Below are 21,870 nucleotides of genomic sequence, written 5' to 3'. Positions count from 1 at the left end.
AAGGAACAAAAAGGCCCATGGTTGTGGCCTGTGGATCTGCTCCGGCAGAAATTCTGCATCTATGAGAGGTATGCGGCCGCCCGCAGCTGCCTGCAGACATTTCTTTAAAACTTTGCCACAAATGAATCTTGCCAACCCACGCATCTCACACGAATGCCTCCTTTGTGGACCCAGAACATATAGTTTTTATTTGCTCTAAATAGCTGGCCCCTCAAACCCTCCCACAGCAGGGACGGGGTCACGGGCGAGGCAGCCCCGCGCAGAGCCAGAGCCGGAGCCGGAGGAGGGCCCCCCTCCCCCCCGAGTCTGCACCTTCTCCATTGCACGACGGTACCCAGCTGGTGTCAAGGTGATGAGATTCCAAAGAGCCCGGTATTCACACGGTTCTGTTCCCTGTGCAGCCTCTGGGGATTCTCACAGTGACTCTGCACAGACTCGCAGCGGCTGCAGGATCCCCCCGAGAAGGTGGCATCACAGGCACCACTAACACTTGCTTTTCAGTGGGGAGCAAATAAGCTGAAACAGGTACTCCTACCTCTAGGCCAGTTTTACACAGTGGTGCTCAACCAATGCTGGTAGCGTTAAACTGAACTTGGACTACAGGACCAGAGTCTGCTGCAGCCACACCCAGCAGACTTTGATTTGGTTCTGCCACCTGCTATGTGACCTTGACCACATGGTCCAATCTCTCAACGCCTTGGGTGCCTCATGGGCAAGGCTGAACGAACACGTGGAGCTCCCCCAGGTCACTGTTGTGACAAGCACTTGAGGTGCACGTAATAGTGTTCTTAGCACCGGGGCACACTGAACACTCAGTGGGGGCTTTTGTTACTGTTGCTATTATTATGATGTTTATAAAACTAGTTTGGGAATACCTTGTGTAAGAACCCATACATTTTCCGTCCACCCACCCATACACCTACCCATCCATCCATCCACCCACCCATCCATCCATCCATCCATCCAATATTCACTTCATGCCTGTGTAGGCAGAACTGTAAGAATGGGTCCCAATAATTCTCACCCCTTGTTCCCTCTTCTCTCAGTGTGTGGAACCTGTGAATATGATGAGGTATCACTTGTGATCGTGTTATGTCTTATGGCAAAAGGGAGACTCTCTGGGACTGTTTCACCAACCACAGGAGCCTCTGGAAGGCACGGTTTTCTCCAGCTGGTGGTCAGGGAGACTGTCATCCATGTTTGAGAAAGATGGGAGCGTGCTGCTGTTTTTAGAAACGGAAGGACCATGCGCAGGGTCTGGAGACTGGCCTCTAGGAGCTGAGGGGACGGTACAGTCCACGGCTCACAATGCAAAAACTAATCGATACATTTGCTATCGTCTTAGTAACTGAGAACGTTATTTTTAGATCTTTTCTTGGGCACAGTTGCAGATCTGTCCTGCAGCACTGTCTGTCCCTGGAAGCCGCAGGAACAATGGTGTCAAATGTCTAGCAGCAGAGATGGGGGCCGCTTCACACAATGTCTGCTTTTCACAGGCGGCCTCCCAGCGCTGAGACAGTGCCCACGCAGTGCCAGTCCAGTACCAGCTAGTGTCAGCTACTGCTCTTTTTTAAGGATAAAAATAACTTGAAAACTCTGTAAGTGAAGAAATATTCAGTGAAATACTTAAAAAAAAATCCTCAGGCAGTAGAACATGATTGTTCAGCTTAAGAAAAGGTAACGTAACAATTAGATAAATGGAAATAAAGGAAACACTCCAAGCACCAATTATAGAAATGTTCTCAGGTAAACTCTCTTTATCTGCTGTTTTAACTGTTCCCAGATATATATTGCTTTAGTCAAGTGCATGCTAATATTTTCATGAGTTTTTTGGTTTATTTTCTTTTTTAGATATCGTTTTGAGACCGTTTATCATGATCATATAATCAGACACCATTTACATTTTAGAAGGTATCCGACTGAAGAAATGGAAAATATTCCCTATCTTCTCATGCAGTAGAAGTAGACACTTTAAAAGACTGATTTATGAAAATTCTAACTTAAACACAATGGGTGCCTCTAATAATCTATTTTGAGGTTCTGTTGCATGAACCTTGAATAATCAGATAGTTTCATAAGGAAACTATCAAACGTAGAAAGTCAGCATTTCCACATCATGAAAATAAACCCGTACACACATACATGGATGTGTGAGTATTACAGAGTTCTCCAAAGTTGAAGAAAATCTGATCTCCTGAGTCTCACTGTCACATTTTACATTTTTATCCCAGAGACAATTTGACATCATTTGCTACAGGTCCTGGTTTATTTCCGAGGGACCCTGGTTTGAGGAATCTGAAGGATGCAACTGCACGGTGTAACCTGCCAGGTGCTGGAGCAGGTCCTGGGCACTGAGGCGGTATCGCTGCATTGCTCACGTGTGATCACTCAAGGCCAACATCGCTCACAGCAGGGCTGGAGCAGGTTGCAAAGTCCCTTCTGGCCTGAAGGTCTACACATGTCGAAATGCAGGGCATGAAATGTCCTTAGAAAGTGGTTGCTTGGGGATAAAGCTTTTAATCCCTGCGAACGCTCTTGCATTGTGATGCCCTGAGCTACTGCTCAGTGCCGTGGTGTGAGGGGTATTAGTTCATCCCAGGGCTTTCCAAGAGCACCGAGAGCACAGTGAGAAGGGATGTCGGTCCCGCGGAGGCGGATCTATCCACGTGTCTAAACCCCGTGTTCACGTGTGCCACCTGAGGCCCAGACATTTGGGGCGGGAATCTCACAGGTCAGCCGGCCCAGCTTCCAAGGGCTCCCAGATCCGGATCCGGATCTCACTCTACCTGACCTTCCCTGACCCCAACTCCTACTACCGTCGTGGCAGCCCGCTCGCATCAGGTGCGTCCGTATTTCTGCATCTTTGACTCTGCTGCTCTTCACCTCTGCCCTTGTGGCCAAGGAGACCCCACCTCCTTCAGGATGTGAGTCCCCTCCCTGGACGCTGGCAGCCGGAGCTGATCTCTAGATACCAACTGTACTTGCTATTCCACCCAGTTTCAAGTCGAGGTGACGGAAGGTTTTCAGGGTCTTAACGTTGATGACCCGCCCGTGACCTCCTCGGGACAAGGTGCCTCCCTCTGGGCCCTGTGGACGCTGAGCTGGGCTGATGCCCACGCAGACCAGCAGGGGGGCAGCTGAAGGAGGCAGGGAGGGAGGGAAGGTCCCGGACGGGGGTTCTGTGTGGCCTGAGAGCACGGGGGCTTGGCCACGACCCGGGAAAATGTCTGCAGAGGCAAGTGTGGGAGCCGGGGCCGCCCCTGCCAACCCACCTCCTCCAGGCCTGCGAGCCCTGTCTCGGACGTGCTGCATCCCGAGGGCTGTCCGCTCAGAGCCTCGAGGACAGGGGCACCGTCCGCCGTGCTCAGGACCCTCGGGGCCTGCCCACTGCTGATGGGCCGAAGGCGAAACTTGCCTGCGGGCAAACTCCCCTTTGATGCTTTCCAAGTGTCAGCTCCGCTGCTGCCCTGCAGCCCTGCCGCCCTGCCGCCCAGCCCTCAGGCCCAGGGACCCCACACGGCCTGCTGGCCCCAGGCAGCTCCGCGGGGACACGCGGTAATGGCCGCGCTGGTCTGACATTCTAGGGGCGGCTCAGGCCCCCTGGAGCCTCCACAGAGGCCGGGCCCTGCTCAGGACTCTCCCTGGCCAGTGGCCTCCGCACCGCCGGGCTGTGCTCACCTTCCCACCCGGTCTGCAGCTGACTGTCCCCAGTCTGTCCCCACCGTGGGGCTCCTTGTTCATTTACACCTTAGGGCACCCAGGGATTATGTGCCGTGTGAATAGACAAAACCAGATCCGTAAGGCTAAAATCAAGTTAAGAAGCAGAAGAAAAACATTTGTTAAAAACAATTGTGATTTTTTTCTTTTTCAATAAATTTACTTCTAGGAAATGGAAATGTCTGTTTCCTTAACAACGATGGTTAGGATGGCTGTAGGGCTTTTTGGTTGTCATCTTGTGTTCGTGTGTGTGCGTGTGTGTGTGCGCGCGCATGCGTGTGTGTGTGTGCAGGCACTCCCGTGGTTAAAGGCTGCCCTTTGCGACAAGATACCGCCGGACAGATGGATCAATGGATGAATATGATCTTGATATATTATGACTGAGGTTTGCTTTCTAAGTAATCAGGTCATGCGTCTGGAGTTAATCTGCTTATTCTTTCCCATTAGAAAAGGAACATTGCGTTGGCTGGAGAAGGCGGATGACAGACAGTAACAAGGCAGCCTTTGAGAACGGCAAATGGACAGAGGGCACTGCCCTGGCCTCCCTAAGTTCCACGTAAATATCACAGACCACGGGTAATGCGACACTGATTACGAATTAGCACCACTGCTTGAGGACAGCCGCCCAGCAGAGACATTTAAAGGACAGGTTTCCTAACAGGAAGCGCCTGCAGCATCACCGCCGACCTCCGGTCCGGGGTCACAGGGTCAGTTCCGCAAAGCACCGCAGGTTAGAATGCTACCCCCAAGGGTTGGGATCACTGGTGATAAGTCATCACAAATTCCCACACTTTTCAGAACGTTCCATCTCCTGTACCAAAGATATTTCCAAAGTTAAAAATTACTATTATGAATCTAACCTCTTTTCCTTCTATTAGAAAAAGTGCTACTTAGTAGTGAGACTGCTTGAATAATGGCAAGTAGGCGACACACAGGAAGGAGAACCACGCCTCCCGCACGACCGTGAGACATGAAAGCGACCACACATTGGTTCTGAGGGAGCATTTCTCAGAACACACGGGGCAGGAAGGCACCATTTGAAAAATTCAGCTGCAGTGTTGAAGCCTGGGTCAGTGGCCAGCCTGTGAGTACATCTGACGTCTGTGTCAGGGACGCAAAGGAGGGAGAGTGTTTCACTGATGTAAGCTATTAACTGAATGTACAAAATACTTAATGATCTACACACCACACTGCAGGTTAACTACAGATAACAGTGTGTGTGTGTATCTGTTAAATATCACACTTTTATTTAGTGGTAATGTGGAAACCCAGGGTCCCTTCGAGTCTTAGGAGCGTCAGAGACGTCTGCTAGTGAGGCTGGCATGATGGCTCCTTGGGAACATTCGCAGAGATGGAAACGTACCCCTGCACAAGCAAAACAGCCGGTTCTGCTAGAGCACTTCAGATCACCGCCCCCCTTGGTCCCCAACTCTGAGTGCGTCCTGCTCTGCAAACGTCCTGCATCCTGAGGAAAAGGCTCAGGATGAGGGTCAGAGGAACACGTGCTGGGCCTGCAGGGTCATCCTGTCAAACCCTTGCCTCTGAGCTCTCCCTAAAAGCCACGCTCCCCCGTGTACCGGGAGGCCGGGCGGAGCGGCTGGGGCAGGCCAACCCTCCACACAGTCCCCGGGGGAAGCTGAGACTTTCAATGACCGTCAGTCTTGTTCTGTGGTTCCTTCCAGTCTCGGGGCCTCTCTTTAGAATTCCCACCTTTCCTTCAGTTTAGGGAGAGGCAGCTTCTGGAAGATGGGAGTCGGGGGAGGGCTGCTTTAGTGCAGGTAAGTACGGGCTTGGGGACATGAACTTTCAAGGTGGGTCAGTGGACTCCGGTTTGATTGCTAATCCAGACCACAACGGTCTGCAGAGGCAGGAAAAGAAATCTCCGACGCAGCGAAATGCCGAGGGTCTCCCGTGCCTCGGCCAGCAGCAAGCCTGCCTGCGTCACGGACTAAGTGAATCAGGCACTCGGATGGATTTCAGCTCTAGGGGGGTGAGGTTTACTGAACACCCAAATGCAAAGGACAGACATAAAACCGAAGGTCTAGGCAAACAGCCCTGCCCTCTGCAGCTCAACAGACAAAATAATGCCAGCCTGGCAGGCGTCTGCCCCCCGAAGCCCGGAGCACCGGGCTCCTGGTGGTACCACTCGCAGCGGCCAGGATGCGGAAGCAACGCGAACGGCCAGCAGTCGATGCGTGGACAAGCAAAACACGGACCACCGCAGGAAGGAACGAAGCACTCACACACACACCACACAGCGTGGGTGGACCTCGGAAAGGCGGTGCTCGGTGAAAGACGCCAGCCACCGAAGGCCACCTGCCACGCGTGGAGCCAGCAAATCCACAGACGGAGCGCGGGCTCGTGGCCGCTGGGGGCCGAGGGGTGGGCTGGGGGGCGGAGGAGGACCGACAAGGGGACAAGTTTTCTTATTTAGGTGAAAGAATGTTCTAAAGTTAGATTACAGTGAGGGCCGCACAACTCCATGAAAAGACTGAAAATCATTCCTCTCTACACTTAAAACGGGTGAGCTTGACGGCATGTAAACTATACCTCAAAAAAGGTGTTAAAAATAAAAGCAATTAAGGAAGTCTTCATTTTACTCACTTGTTGCTTCAACAGAGCTTTTCAACCAAACAGAAAAGAAAGCAGAAGATGCAAGGGGATGTATTCAATCACATTTTGAAGGCAATTGGGAGAAACAAAGAGACGTTTAATACTTAATGCCAAATGCCAGAGAATTAATGTATCTCTGATGATTACATATCAGAACATCTCAATGAATAATGTATATATGATGCCATAAAGGAATTAGGTGTATCACTCTTCAGAGAAAAATTCTATGCAAACACTGCAATTATAGTGCTGATGAAAACGATGAACTGAAAAGCTGGAAGTCTAAAAATTAATTTTCTAACACGTGACCGTTAAGCAATGCCAGTACGAAATATGCCAGCCGCAAAGTGCAGAACTATAGATTAAGGGTCACAGGTGCCTCTTCTCTCTTTAAGCCCCTTTGACTCTGCACGTGGACCAGTGGCCCTTCCACGCGTGTCAGCTCCCCTGGGGGGACGTGCTATTTGCCTAAGAAGCTGACGTAAGCTTCGCTCGACGCTCTCTGGTTTCACAGCCATTGCTCACCTGGAAGAGTCCCTTGTGTGTCCTGCCTCCACAGTCGGGGGCTGACACATCAGTAAAGGAAAGACAGGGACAGAATCCTCGGAAACTTTGATTCCTGGTTAAGGAAGTGTGGGTGAAACACAGAGGCTCCACGCCAACCGGAAGAAGATGGAAAGGAGGAAAAGTGAGCTTCATCCTTACGGACTCTTGTGTGAGGTCTTTTACTGGTACTTGTCTCTACTGGACCCCCTGCGCCCGCCCCCCCGCCCCGGCCCCCCATCGCTACATCACAGGCATCACAACCCCCATTTTACAGCTGTAAATACCGAGGGTCAGCGAGGTCAAAACAAAATCCACACATTTACTAAGCAGTAGAGTCAGGATCCGAACCCAGGTCAAGAGGGTTTTTCTGTTTTGCTCACTGCTGCACCCCTGCACTGAGACCTCGCCTGGCACATAGAAATGGCTCAGTAAATATTTGTGGAATGAGTAATTCTTATTTCAAAAATAAGAAGACAGTCCCTGTGCCATGCCTTACGGAGATGGAGGGTTTAATAGTCTGGTGTCTGCTCAAACCCTAACAAAGCAAAGGCTGGTTTTCTTTTCTGTCTCTTGACGTTCCTGCAAGTTTCGAGGAAAGACCATGTGAGGTGGCTCAGCGGGGCCTGGGATGTGTTAGAGTTACTGTCACTGGGTAACTAGCGACCAAAGGACGCTCTCTTGTGTAGCCATGGAAACGAGTGCTGTTCTGGCCTCTTGCTAAGGGCAGGGCTTGTCCTTGTTGACGTTCTTTAGTGGAGTTGACAGCAGCAACGACGCGAGCGACAGACTTTGATGAGCAACAGTGTCTCCATCTTCCAGCTCCTCTCTTGGCCTCCAGAAGTTACACGTCCCCAAGGCACTACTGTCCCAGGGAGATACTTCCAGACTTGGGGGTTACTCACTGACATGGACCTGGGACAGGAGACTCCTCTCCTGCCTCAAGCATCGCGCTGAAGAGAGAAGCGGTGGCAAAAATAAAAGCGATTTGAAAACTGTAGATAATATTTTATCATTGTGAAGACACTGGCTTTCTGAAGCACAACGATTTTTACACGTCCGCTTGCACACTACCCCCTCTCTGAGCTGTGCTATTAGTCTCTGTTCAGAGGCAGCTGTCTTGGTCCTGGAACCCGGCTGCACATACACCTCCCAGTGTAAATGCTCCTGTTTGAATGGCTTAGAAATTGCAACGTAGGAGGAACTTACGCCAGTTCCGTACCGTATTTCAAGGGATGTCTCTGTGAGTGAGTCAGAGCGCAGCTGAGCATTCCAGGTGCCTGATTCTTTAAAGAGTAAGTGTGGAACCCAAAGTGCTCCTGGGGTCGGGTCACACCCTTCACTGCCCAGGGGCCTGGGGCCACCTCTGACCCTGAGGCTCAGAGCCACACCCATGCCTCCCTCCCTCCCCGCACTGATTTTGAAACTTTCCTTTTTGTTCTCCCGCTGCCCCCGGCCTGGCGTCCCACCCCTCATCATCTCAGGGGGTCACTTCTTTAATTCAATGTCACTAAAGGTGAGTGAGAACGACCCTGAGGACCGGACAGCAGCCCCGAAAGCGCGAGGCAGACCCCCGGGGACCAGAGGAGCCAGGACCGGGAACTGCGGCCCAAGGCGATGCTACACTCCCCACTCCCTGACGCCCACCCTCGGGAGATGGCTCCCCGGGTCCTCCTGAAGGCACACAGCCCTCTCATCTTCAGTTACAAGCGAACAACTGCCCACGAGGAAACTGCCAGGAAGATCCTGCCAGCAACACCCCGCTGGGTGCGGCTGCCTCGACCTTCCACACGTGGTCCCCACCGCGAGCCTGCAGCCGAGCGGCACGCCCACCCCGGGGCTCGGACGTGGGGCCGCCCCGCCCTCCGGTCCTGCCTTCCCCTGTGCGCGTGTGTGAGAGTGTGCCTGACCGAGTGTGTGCGTTAGCATGAGCGTGAGACAGGGAGTGTGTTTACGGGAATGCGTGAGTGGACGTGGACGTGAGTCAGATTCCGTTTCTCTGTGGCTGGAACTGCACCTGCTTTCCAGAAAGACAGACCATTCACAGGCCTATCCTGGAGGCCGTAAAGCACTGGGGCAGCTGCTGTGCAAGTGCGGCATCACGAGTCATGCATCACCTGGAGGCAAGGCTCCTGTCCCCCTGTCCCCCCACCTGCGGCAAATCAGATGCTGGTACAGAGTTGCCTTCCAGTTACGGGACCTCCGCTTATAACCCTGGGCCACAGTGTCTTTGGTTCTTATCAAAGATTCCAGAGAGAGAAAGGAAACATTAAGACATGATTTTTTGAAGCAACTTAAATACAGAATTTCAGCTAGAGGCAATTTTCAAGTTAATTAAGATAGTGTATAAAATTCAACTATCCGGGTAGGGTCCTGGCTGTTAGAGAGACAGGAATGAAGGCAGAAGGAGTACCTTCTTACCTGAGTTTCATATAACTTGGAAAATGATTACATTGTAGCCTTGAAATAAAAACGGCCTGGATGCAAAAAGTCTGCTAACAAAACATTCCAATATTCATGTGCCTAAATCCCACCAATTTACCTGGAGTTCACCTGCTGGGGAATGACAGGAACACCTCTGATTGCCTGTCACCTCTCTAATGACACCATGAGAGCTGCCCAACCGAGTCATGTCCAGGCTCTATTGTACAAGCCCACCTGCCACTGTCGTCCCAGCTCAGGTATGGCTAGGTCACCTGCAGGAACAGGTGTGGGGCCGCGCCTCCACCCCTGGATCTGGGCTCGTACGGGGAGGGTGACACAGGACATGGAGCCTGGGCTGAACCCAGGGCCGGTTTCCCCTTAACCCTCAGGTGCCGAGGGGCAGGGCGGCCACCACGGTCCCCTCACCCTGGGAGACAGAGGTGAGCAGTGACGGCCAGTGAGAGCCTTCCTGATCTGTCACACCTAACATCCCCGGGGCAGACCGCACGTGGCCAGCAGGACTCAGCCATGCAGGTGTGGACGGGGCAGGGCCAGTTCTGGTTCGACGGGTAAGGGCTGGGGGAGGTGACGGAGCGGCTCGCGCTTGGCCTGCGGCGCCCGTAGGACCAGAGCGCGGCAAGAGGCCTCATGTGCCTTTCGGAAGACCTTCTTCAGTTAGACAGCGTTCATAGTAATGGCCTTGGTGGGAATGAGGGAAGGGGAGGCTCACCCTTCAAAGCTTCCTGAAGGACGCAGGCCCCCCTCCCCCACTGGAATAAGTCCAAGCAAGGCCATGGCCACCTCCTGAACCGGCCAAAGGAGGAGGGTCCGGCTGGGAAAGGTGCCTTCGACCTGCTCCGCCCTCGAGGCGGACTGTCCTCGGGTTTGCCGGGGCCACTGGCCGGGGACTCGGAGGTGACAGCGCCCCGGCCACACGCCAGCTCCCAGGGCCACGTTACAAATTCAGGCTGGCTTGAGGTGGAAATCGGAAACGGTCAGTTTTCCTGATGGAAGCCAATATGGGTGCTTTCAAGCTGGGGACCCAAGACCCAGCAGGCTCGCCTGTGGCAGTGGGTGAGGGGAAGGGTCCACGGGCGGGGTCCCGGCTGGGACACGGCGCCTTCTGCTGGCCAAGCCCGTCACAGCTGCGGTCTGTGCCATGCTACGGCCTGTGTTCCCCTTTTGTTCTGGAAATGGTTCTGTTGCCCTATCGTGACTCTGCTGGCCTCAAGTGGCTCTCAGCAGCACATTCTAGTTTGAAGGCCAGGACCAGTGGGGGACGCGCCTGGACAGCCGGCTGTGGCCTCTGCGACTCTGATCGCCGGCGCCGGCTGATGCCCTCCCAGCTCGCCGTGCGCTGGGAGCCTCACCCCCTCCCAGACCACAGCGCTCATCCCGGTCTTGGCGTTGCGGGTCCCCAGGGGACATGCTCAGCCGTCCCAGGAGACACCAGGCAGCCACCTGGACCCCGGGCTCCTCCCACCCGCCTGGCCCTCTTCCGTACACCTCTCGCTCAGCAGCGGCCCAGAGGCAGAACTTCTCAGGAAGGAAGAGCTCAGGCCTGAGGTCACACGATCCAGGGGGCGCTTCTGGTGAAAATCAGCAGTTTGCAAAGGTGTCCTAGTGAGAGGAGGGGACGGGCTGCAAGGGGAGGTGGCGGCCCACCCATCCCTCCATCATCGGCAGATGCTGACGAGCTCCTGCGAGGGCCTTGGATCGGGGCAGTCGGGGGGCAGACAACACGCAAGCCGCAGACGCCCGTTCGCGAGCCACGGCAGGTGGTGGAGCCGAGGCCGCCTCCACTCGCCTCCTCTCGGTCCCTGGCAGCCAGACTGGGTCGTGCGATGGGGCCCCGTGGAACCTCAGCGGATGTGATGGATGCTGTCCCCCGCAGGGGACGTGCCTCTGGCTCCCCACCCCACAGATGGAGCAGCCTGGGCCTCCGAGTCATTGCTGACAGGGGGCCTCCTGCCTGTCCTTGCTGGGGCGGGACACGGGTGAAGTTATGACATGGAGCTCTGAGGCCTGGGAGCCCGTGTGAGAGGTTGGCACAGCCTAACTGTCCTAATGCAGCTCTCTTCTAAGTAGGCTGGTCATTTGGGTGCGGCATCCCAGGAGGAGGGCACAGCCCGTGCAAAGGCCCTGCACTCCAGGAGCAGCGAGCAGGCGGGGGAGGAGACAAGAGAGGGTGCGAGGTGCCGTCAGACGGGTGCCGGCCCGCGGGGAGGGCGGGAAGGGCTCTGAGCAGGGGCGTTGAGAACAGACGGGCAGGCGCACGGGCAGCAGTCGGGATGGAAGCCGGGGCTCCTGAAGGAATCCAGGTGAGCCCTGATGGTGGCTTGGACCACACGACGTGGTAGGTGCCAGCTCAGTGAGCGAGGCGAGCTTGTTCAGGTGCTGGGACACAAGGGACCCGAGCACCACAGTGGCCACACACCCCATCGTGTCCTCGTGGGAGAGGGGCCAGGAGACACTAGCGCTCAGATTCCTGAGACATCGGTAAGTTTTCACTGGGCCCTTCCCTTCTGCCGTTTCCCTCTGATGATCTATTTCATCTTCAGGAAAGTGAGGCTCAGAGCAGAAAATCCAGAAAAAGAGGAAACCGGCACGCAGGTACACACATTTAATTTAAACATTGTATGTAAAACCGAATACTGTATATGTATGTGGACTATGCAGGTACGCACATTTAATTTAAACATTGTATGTAAAATCGAATACCGTATATGTATGTGGACTATTAAAGGTCACCGGGGGCTTCACTTGAGAGGCCGGGCCCTTGGGAGAAGGCAGCATTCCGGCAGGCGCCCTCCACCCCCGGCCGCGACGGAGGGGCTGAGGGCAACGCCGCCCGCCCCCCCCCGCCCCCGCACCTGCCCTGCTCACCTGCACCGCCACTCCCTGGACTGTTTAACTCCGATGCTCGCTCACGACAGCCTGGAGCTCAGCGGTACTGGGATCCCCACCCACACAGGGGAACCTGAAGCATGGAAAGAAAGGCTGAGGACCCGCCCCGGAGGTCTAGGTCCACACTCCCATTTACCAGATGATACGGCCTCACTCAAGAAACAAGATAATCCTAGATGCCAAGACATCTGTCCAGCAGCTCCTGCCGTGGTAGAAGCTGCCGAGTAGAGCCGACGTTCCGCTGGCCGTGAACACGCCTCGCCTCACCAAGGGAGCATCACCTGAGCACCTCTGGGAGCAGGGGGGCTTCGGCCAGAAATACACACACTGAGAGCGGGAAGAGCGCGCCCCCAGAGGGCTGCCCGGGAACTACAAGCAGGCAGCACAAACAGGCAAACGCGTACTCGGAAGACAGAAAGCATCATATTCATTCTCACTCAAACGCGCAGAGAAGTAATAACGCGTTACGATGTGTCACTGTTTTAACCTATCTGTCAAATGAGAGGCGTCTCTGTTCCCCAAGGACCATCCAGGACAAGCCACCGTTTTCCTGGTGGGGCTCAGAGCAGGGCCAGGGACGCTGGGCGGCAACCTTGCCTTTTGTGTCCCCAGGCCTCTGTCTTAACTGTCCTGGCTGTCAGACCCTCATCGACACAGTGACCAGGTGGACGAGATGGACTCTAATATTCCTTCGAGTTCTCAACTTGCGGTTTTGATTCTATGATTTTTATCCACCCCAAAGACGCCCTTATACAGTATCGATTCTATCACTTGTCTAGGTAAGAATAAAAGACCTCAGGCAACAGCTGAATCGCAATTAGCAATACATTAAGGCTACCATCAAACATTCTCAGGAAAAAGGCTGTGCAATGATCATTTCTGAAGGGCATTGATCATATCTGGGGAGGGACAGTTAAACAGGAGTCTGCAGGGCAGGACAGAGTGGGTCCCTCGCCTACGTTCCTTACTGAGTTAAGATAGAATTTTACATCAGTAAAATTAAGTAGTAATGTAGTAATTAAGTAGTAATTAAGCAGTAATGACTGCTACTTACTGATTTTGTAACTTAATCCAATAATCAGAATATATTAAATAAAATATTACCTAAAATAACATCTCAAAAAGATGTCCTTGTGGAAGGTTCTTGGAAACAAGCAGACAAACAAAAAATGCAACTTTTTTTCTTTTTTAAACGCTACATGAAAATTCTCAGGGAAGAAATCTGTCTGTGGCCGAGTCTCTTCCAAACCTGGCCGAGCACTATCTCAGGCCACACACGTTCTCCCAGGTCCTCCCCATCGGAGGGGCACCCACTTCCCCTCCCTGGGGGCTGAGCTGCCTGGGGTGTGGCGGGAATGAGACACAAGGTCCCAAGTAGAGACGTGAGCCTTGAATGGGCTCCGAGCTGCAAGGAAGCTCATTATTGAGTTTATTTCAATTTGCACATGAAACGCATCACCACTATGCCCTAAAAACGCCTTGAGGTCCTTGACGACCACCTGATCATCTGTGATAAAAATTTAAGCAAGAAAAAATTCTGACAGTGTGTTAACTACAGCTTTGCTTCCTTTGAGGAGCACATGTAGGCACCTGTCTGATAACAACAGCTGTCACGTGGCAGACGGGAGTGACACACAGGTGCCAGCTCGTTTATTTCTCACGGGCAGCTCTGTTATCACCCCTACGTGCTGCTGAGGAAACCAAGACACAGAAAGATGAGGGAGTACACTGCCCCAAACCACAGAGCTAAATCATGGGGGTAGGCGGAGGGAGGCTACGTCCTGTGTAAAAGGAAAAGCTGACGAGGTCTCACTTTCCATCGGGCAGCTGGGAAACTACAGGTTGAATAAGTTCAACACAGCAACCGCTGTGCAGTCAACAAACGTACGTGCGGACTGACTTCATCTCTGCGTTATGTTTTTTGTATTTTGTTTCTTTTTCTTATTGCAAGTTAACTCAAGCCTTGTGAAATAAAGACACACATATATGCACACATATAGATATTTGTATCCACTTAAAAATATATAATTATTAATAATATATATTATATACTTAGACATACACGCAAATGTTTCTAATATGAATGCTTTCCCCCTAAACATTAAACATCGACAACTCTCTCTCCATTACCTGAGCAGTGAACTAGTGATTTTCACAGGATTTTGCCCTTCCCTGCAACGCGCACGTGGCTTAGCTGCGTAAAGTGCTCTGACCTGACGCACGGCCCCGTTCTCACAATCCTATGACCCTGTGGAGCTGCACTAGCGTTCACCCCACGTGACAGGCACTCACCCCTCTGCTCTGACTTTTGAGATGAGGGTCGCATCTGGGAGGATCCACAGTTGCTCTGGAAAGAGCAGGGGTGCCCTCTCTTGGAGACCTCTCTCCTTCGTGGGTACTGTTAGGGAGACCTAGGGCTTCTGCTCACCTCGGCTGAATTACCTGCCCCTGCTTTAGCCCCTGCTTTAGCTCTGGGGCACGGGGGTGGCGGCGAAGGCCCACCTTCCTTCCTACCTGGATCCCAAATGACAGGGCTAGCTTGTGCCACGTGTGTGGCCGTGAGGTTCCAAAAACAGCTCAGCAACTGACCCACCACAAAACACCCTGGTTCCCCAAAGCCGAGACAGCACGTGGTTCTTGTGGGGCTCCCGAGCCCTAAGATGCTTCCTTCCTCTTTGGGTGACCAGGCAAAACTCCCCACGTGTAACGCCCCACCGTCAGGGGAGAAATTACAGGAGATTTACAAGTGCGCTCCAATGAGTTATTACTTGGATCTAAATCCTTCAGTGAAACTGTCCCAGAGAATGAAAAAGTAAATAGAACTCTTAAGCGCGTTGCCAAGTCAGTCCTAAGCGTTCACCACACACGGAGGAAGTTGCCCTGGTTTAAGTTGTGCAACTCACGCATCAGGCACGTGAGCCAGTGACTCAGGCACCTGCGTGGGGGTCGGCGCCGGCCAAGGAGCCTCTGGACTCCCTCGCAGGACTCTCACAAAGCTGGCCTTCCCAACCTCCACCGAGTGTCCTGAAGACGCGGGTGAGGGGAAGGCTAAGGGCCTCCCCCACACCCCTCACCGGCCCCCAGTTCTGCTGACACATGGACAGAACGATGACCAGGAGCCTGAAGAGAATCGCTAAGTGGCTGCTGCGGGCTTGTGGCTCAGGGACCATCACGAAAGCGTGGTTTCTTCTTAGATTCGGGGAATTTCTGTCTAGTCAGCGAAAGACCTTTTTTTTTTTTTTTGCAGTACGCAGGCCTCTCACTGCTGTGGCCTCTCCCGTTGCGGAGCACAGGCTCCGGACGTGCAGGCTCAGCGGCCATGGCTCACGGGCCCAGCCGCTCCGCGGCACGTGGGATCTTCCCGGACCGGGGCACGAACCCGCGTCCCCTGCATCGGCAGGCGGACTCTCAACCACTGCGCCACCAGGGAAGCCCAAGGGAAAGACCTTTTTGTAAAGTGGGAGGGAGCTGCTGATTTCACCTCGAGTGACATTTGTACACTTCAGGATTTAAAATCGTACATATTGCCTCCAAAAGTAGATTGTCAAGATGGATAGCCAAGATTATTTCAGCCTCTTTTCCCCCCATCACTCTGCCCCTTTAGACTGGGGCGGCTTTGGACCCCAGGAAAGCATTAGGACTGGGAGACTATGAAGTTCAAAAGCAGACGCCCGACGGCTCTGCAGCGCCCACGTCCGTGTGACTCAGGACGGCAGAGCACAGAGCAGTGGAGCCCAGGAGGTGTCCTGGGTCCCCCTCACTCATGGTCACGCTTCCCCTCTGCTGTGACTCAGCGGCATCAGCTGCAATGCCCTGAAGGTGACAATTAGGGAACAACTCCCTAATCGCGCTGATGGGCTGCGAGCTTGGCCTGGGACCGGTATCTCCAATCAGCAGATATTCCAGCCTGTCTCCGCGTTCAAGGCACCACAAAGTCGCAGCAGACAAGACAGGCAGAAGCTGGCTTGTGGCATTATTCTTCCGGTAAAAGGCAAATCTAACTTTGTGACAGGACTGAAATATTTGCATTTCCATTGGCTTTCACATTCAACTCCAGATAATAAAACAATTCTCCAAATTGAGTATGCATTTGAGAAGGTTAAAAAGGGCTGCCTTTTAAAGTTACCCAGGAATTACACCATGTTTATAACTTAAGGAAAAGGCTTATTATAGATCTTTTTCACGCTATGTCATACAGGTATTATATACAGGCAATATAATTGCGTTGTGTGTGTGTGTGTGTATCTGACAGTGAAAGACCGGCTGACGTTGTTTCAAATAATCCTAAAAGTGCTAAACCTGGGTAATGGTAAATACGATGTTTGCTTTAAAAATAAGTGAGCTGAGCCGAAAAGAAATTCTAAAACTTACTCTTATTCACATATAGAACCCAACTATGGACATTTCTACTTTGTCATTCTCTTTTATGTGTTTATACACATATGTAGTTAGAATACAGGCCTACAGACACCTTTATCTTTGAGGTTTACAGGCAGATTTAGCGTTAAAGTCACTGACAGTCAGACGTGCCTCCCTCTATAGTCCAAAGGCCACACCCTACTCTCCAAGCCAGGAGGCCATCCTCTACTCCTTCCTCTGCCCCTAAGGAGTGGAAACCCCACTACCTAGAGGCGCTGGACTGTGTTCAGGTCCAAAAAATCCCTATGGAAATCATCGTGGAGCAGGCAGAATCCGGGAGAGAGTAACAAGTACTGACATCCTGTCTGATTTCCATTTAACTAATCCTCAGTGTTTTGTCTCTGGGCCTCTGGGTTACATTGATTTTCATGGAAGCCTATGATACTGAAAAAGTGGGCAGCGGTACTTCTGTCATTACGTGTTCTGCTCAAGAAGGAAGGAATTATAGAGAAGGAAAGGATTTTTCAGAACGAGCAGGTAAATCAGGAACAAAGAAAATTGGGATGGATTTTCCTGCCTGACAAGGGAAGCATAAAGAAACCCTTTCCAGAAATGAGCAGAGACCAGGCCAGGAAGACGGTGGGAGGCCTTGTTCCTTGAGTGTCAGACCTGCAGGCTGGGCTGACTATGGCTAAGGCTCATCTTAGCAGCTAGAACACCGGGCCCTCTTGTTTTGATAAAGGAGACCTCAGGATCTGGCTTTAGGTCCTCACACTCCAGGAATACGAATACGTGGAGAAAAGAGCGATGCCCCCGGGCAGGGCTGCCCGTGTTCCAGTTTGGCCTGTGATGTTGGGAAAGTAATCCACGGTCACTGTCACGCGGCAGAGGTGGACCCAACAGTGTTAATACCGGAATGGGTGGGAGCCTGCCCGTTCACTCCTGGGGTGAGAGGCAACCTCTATCTCTAGGGTGATGAAAATGTAAACTCTTACAGAAAACACATTTCCCAACACCTCCTGAGTCACTCTTTGTAGTTAAAATGAACACCACCGTATCCAGGCTCTGGGACTATTTCCCTTCCTTGTTAGCTATTTTTTTTTACCAGAACTGCTTGGCCCGCCAATGCCCACACCCAATTGATCAAGGAGATGACTAGAGAAATAGCATATAGCAAGGGAAAATCTGGGAAATTTCCGGTGTCTGTGGGTCCAAAAAGGCATGCGAAACGAAACCAAAAGCAAAAACAAGATGAGGACGGCTACCATGGGCGGCCAGGGCAGTCCCATCCGGGAGACGGATGGATGTTCCCAAGAGGCTGATGAAGCGGGCTCGGCCTCCAGGTTTCTACAGAGGCCGCATGTCTAATAATGAGAACAGATTCACGGATTACTCGCGTAATTAAAAAAATTAAGACCTTCTCCAAATGAGAATGTGTCTGCACACGATTCTCATATGAAATCCCATCTTCTAATTTTTATATTACGTACCAAACACGTCACTGTCTTCTGAGGTCTCCCGGGAAAGGTTACGAAGGTTTCTCTTTTTTTCAGATTCTCCTCCGTTAGTTTCACCATCCTGGAAAAAACAACACAAAACAACACTTTCTTAAGATATAGTGTCTTATTACGTTTTTCTCTTGATACATTTTGGAGCCAATAAACACATTTTCATGTCTGTCTTCAAGGTATGAGATGGAATCTCAATTCAGGGTGTGTTTCCTGTGGAGGAGTCTGAATTCTGGTTTGTTTTCTCTGCCTGAGCACGCAAGCATTCTCTTGCTCCAGCAGATATACTTTCATACAAAAGAAACTGAAGTTATTAAACTAAACGAGCTAAACATCATCCCATGTATTTCAGGAGCCTGTCCACTTGGTCGCTGTTCTGGGCTGTGAGTTTAAAGCGTGGGATGAAACTGACACCAAACCTGACTCCCCTGAATTCCAACTTTGCTCAATGGTAGCCAGGCAGGAGAGCCCTGGGGGAGAGCCCCTTGCAGGGGCAGGAATGGTGCAAACGTCCTCGGCCCACCTGGCCAGCTGAGGGGAGTAGCAGGCGCCATGCGGGCTGGGCTGGGCTGGGCACCCACCTCCGCCCTCGTTCCTCCGGGAATCTGCACCCTCAGAGGTGAGCTTTCTTCACTCCCCTCCCACCCGACTCCCTTCTGCTTTTTTATGGAACCCCAGGGTGCCTTTTGAGTTTAAAATTGTAAGCGCACGGAGTAGATACGGTTCAGTTTCTACTCTAAATCAAGCTTATTTAATGATTTTCATATGGAACGCGTGCACTTGACATCAAATTCAGAGGGCACTGCGAGGGTCACGGTGAGAAGGGTGGGATCCCCGGGCACCTCCCCTGTGGATGTGCTTCCAGCTTCTGTCTTCCTCCAAAACAGTCTGGGCACAGTTCAGCCACTGCACAAGCTCACTCCCTTCTTCCTCCTTTTTACCTTTACGTAAATGCCAGCACACTCTGGACGCTGCTCTGCTCCTTCTTTGTCACTTAAGCAGGAGCCCTGGAGATCGTGTCCCCCAGGACACGCAGCACTGCCCACGCTGCCCTGGTCGACAGTGACCTGGCACCTCTCTCCATCTCTCTTGCCAGGTGACCAGGCTCCCGCTGGGGACCCTGTACCCTGCTGCCTCGTCTTCAGTTATGCCCAATGCTGCCTTAAGCCTTGCTCACCTGCTCAACGTTGTACGAGATACATTTCTGGAGGTTGAAAGAGTCACACCGTAATCTTTTAAAGACAGTGCCTAACTTGGGCAGATCCACAAGGGGGTCCGCCGCTCCGTACTCTGGTCTCCACGCTTACTTTGCGTCACTTTTTTTCAGACCAATCTCTCTGCCTGGACCACACCCTACCTCCTGACCTGGGGGTGGGGGTGGGGGTCCAGGCAGAGGTCAGAGCCTCTGGGAATTCTGACCTCACCCAGCCCCCAGCCCTGCCTCAGTGGCTTCCCTGCCCCCAGCCCCCTTCCTGTCCCCCCAGCCATAGATCTGAGCTGGTCTCTACTGCAGACACCATCACGAACGCCCTGTCTGTGTATCACTCTGTCTCCCCACCACACTGTAAACTTCTTGAGAACGGGGACCTTGCCTGATGAATCTTTCTAGCCCCAAACCTGGCACAGTGCCTGGTATCTAGCAAGTGCTGGAGAGAAAACTTCAATTTTATGCTGTTTAAGAATAGTTTAAAATAGATAACTTCTGTTTCAGCAGAGGGAGCCAAAGGTGGTGTAGTATATAATTTTTCATGTCTACCTATTTATTTTTAGAGGAGAGTAAAACTTGGAAGAGAAGGAATTTCTTGGTAGATTCTTTCATCATCATAAATTCCTATCATATGTGTTTGCTTCACATCTCCCTTCTAGGCTGGTGTCAGTATCATATCCTTCACTAACTACAAAATAATAAGCTTTATTGGAGAAGTAATTAATTAAATACAATTTAGCTGCCATTGTAAATCGCTGTGGATATGTTTTTTCACATTTTAAAATCAGGATTCTCCTTACAAATCAATAGCATCTTCCAACGAGAACTGGCAGTGTTTTCCTTCTCGGTGGCTATCGGGAAACAACGTGGAGTGTCAGGGATGATGGTGCTTCAGGTGCAGAGGAAAAGCTAGATCTTTAAAGCAAATCACTTTGCTTTCAGTGAGTGGAGGTTGACAGCATGGTCACACAACTTCCCCATATCCACTGCTGAGGCTGGAATGGCATCACGGTGAAGAGACATCTTGCGTCTTACATCGCCGTGGCACTGGGACATAGGAAAGTGCAACAGGTGACCGAGAACCACATCCTTAAACTCTTCCAGAGCAACCTGGTGCCCGCCGACCCTGAGTGAACACCGTCTGCCAGGGACTCAGACGCTCAGGGAACAAAAGGGTCGACCCAGAGCTGGGGGAACCCAGAACCGGCTTCAAAGGCAGCTCCTGGACAGACGGTGGGAGGGGGCCCTTTCCGAGAGGAACCAATAAACCTTCTGTGCAGAACTTGAAAAAAAAAAAAAAAAGGCTGGAATAGCATCATGGCGAAGAGACATCTTGCGTCTTACGCCCACGCCTTCCACAGCCTTCTGGGCTGAGGCGACAGCACATCCGCACGGTAAAGCGGCCACAGATGCAGCCCCGCGTAGTGATACAGGCAGGACCACAAACCCCACCCCCTCCCATCTTCTCCCTTCTCAGTACCAAGCCTCTAGCTGAGTAAACATCTGTCCCCCACATCATGGTGCACGAGGCTGTGCTGAAAGTACATGTTGCCCTGGGAAATTTACGGGCTAATTTACGTCGAAATACAAAGCTTGTTTCTGAGACCTGATACTGTTGCTTTTCCACGAACATAAAAAACATCCTTCGGACTTCCTTGGTGGCGCAGTGGTTAAGAATCCGCCTGCCAATGCAGGTGACATGGGTTCGAGCCCTGGTCTGGGAAGATCCCACATGCCGCGGAGCAACTAAGCCCGTGCGCCACAACCACTGAGCCTGCGCTCTAGAGTCCACGAGCCACAACTACTGAGCCTGCGTGCCACAGTTACTGAAGCCCGTGTGCCTAGAGCCTGTGCTCCGCAACAAGAGAAGCCACCGCAATGAGAAGCCCGCGCACCGCAACGAAGAGAAGCCCCCGCTCGCTGTGACTAGAGAAAGCCCGCGCGCAGCAACGAAGACCCATAAATTAATTTTTTTAAATCCTCATAAATAATACATTTTCAATAAGCAAAATGTCCAAAAGCAACACAAACAAAATCAAGGTGATGTGTGTCCAATGTAATAGAATTTTCATGATAAAGAAATGAGAGCGTCCTGTAAATTATAAAACGTAATAAAATCCTCAGACATACAAGACAGTCAGGCCTATGACCTGGACCCTCCCTGAGTGTCCTCGTCCCAGTGTGTTCTGATTTTTAAACTGTGTCCGTGACTATAAGAATCTGAGTGCATTTCAAGCCGTTATGATTTCTTCATAATATCTGTGCCCATAAACAAGAAGAAAAGACAACCCTCAGAATGGGAGAAAGTATTTACAAATGAAGCAACTAACAAAGGACTAATCTCCAAAACTTACAAGCAGCTCATGCAGCTCAATAACACAAAAACAAACAACCCAATCCAGGAATGGGCAGAAGACCTAAATAGACATTTCTCCACAGAAGATATACAGATTGCCAACAACCACATGAAAGGATGCTCAACATCACTAATCATCAGAGAAATGCAAAGCAAAACCACAATGAGGTATCACCTCACACCGGTCAGAATGGCCATCCTCAAACAATCTACAAACAATAAATGCTGGAGAGGGT

General features: G+C 51.9%; 1 protein-coding gene across 5 annotated transcripts in view; it reads right to left on the bottom strand.

Moving 5' to 3' along the window:
* MBP (myelin basic protein) overlaps window positions 1-21,870 on the bottom strand; it is a 121,681-nt gene that overhangs the window by 51,440 nt on the left and 48,371 nt on the right. For all 5 annotated transcript variants that reach the window (XM_033406129.2, XM_033406130.2, XM_049697667.1 and 2 more), the window contains exon 3: window positions 18,054-18,141. In XM_033406129.2, the coding sequence (XP_033262020.1) occupies window positions 18,054-18,141 (88 nt within the window). The remainder of the gene's footprint in view (window positions 1-18,053; window positions 18,142-21,870) is intronic.

Source organism: Orcinus orca, chromosome 15 (assembly GCF_937001465.1).
Source record: "Orcinus orca chromosome 15, mOrcOrc1.1, whole genome shotgun sequence".
NCBI lineage: Eukaryota > Metazoa > Chordata > Mammalia > Artiodactyla > Delphinidae > Orcinus > Orcinus orca.
This window is presented reverse-complemented; position numbering and strand designations above follow the sequence as displayed.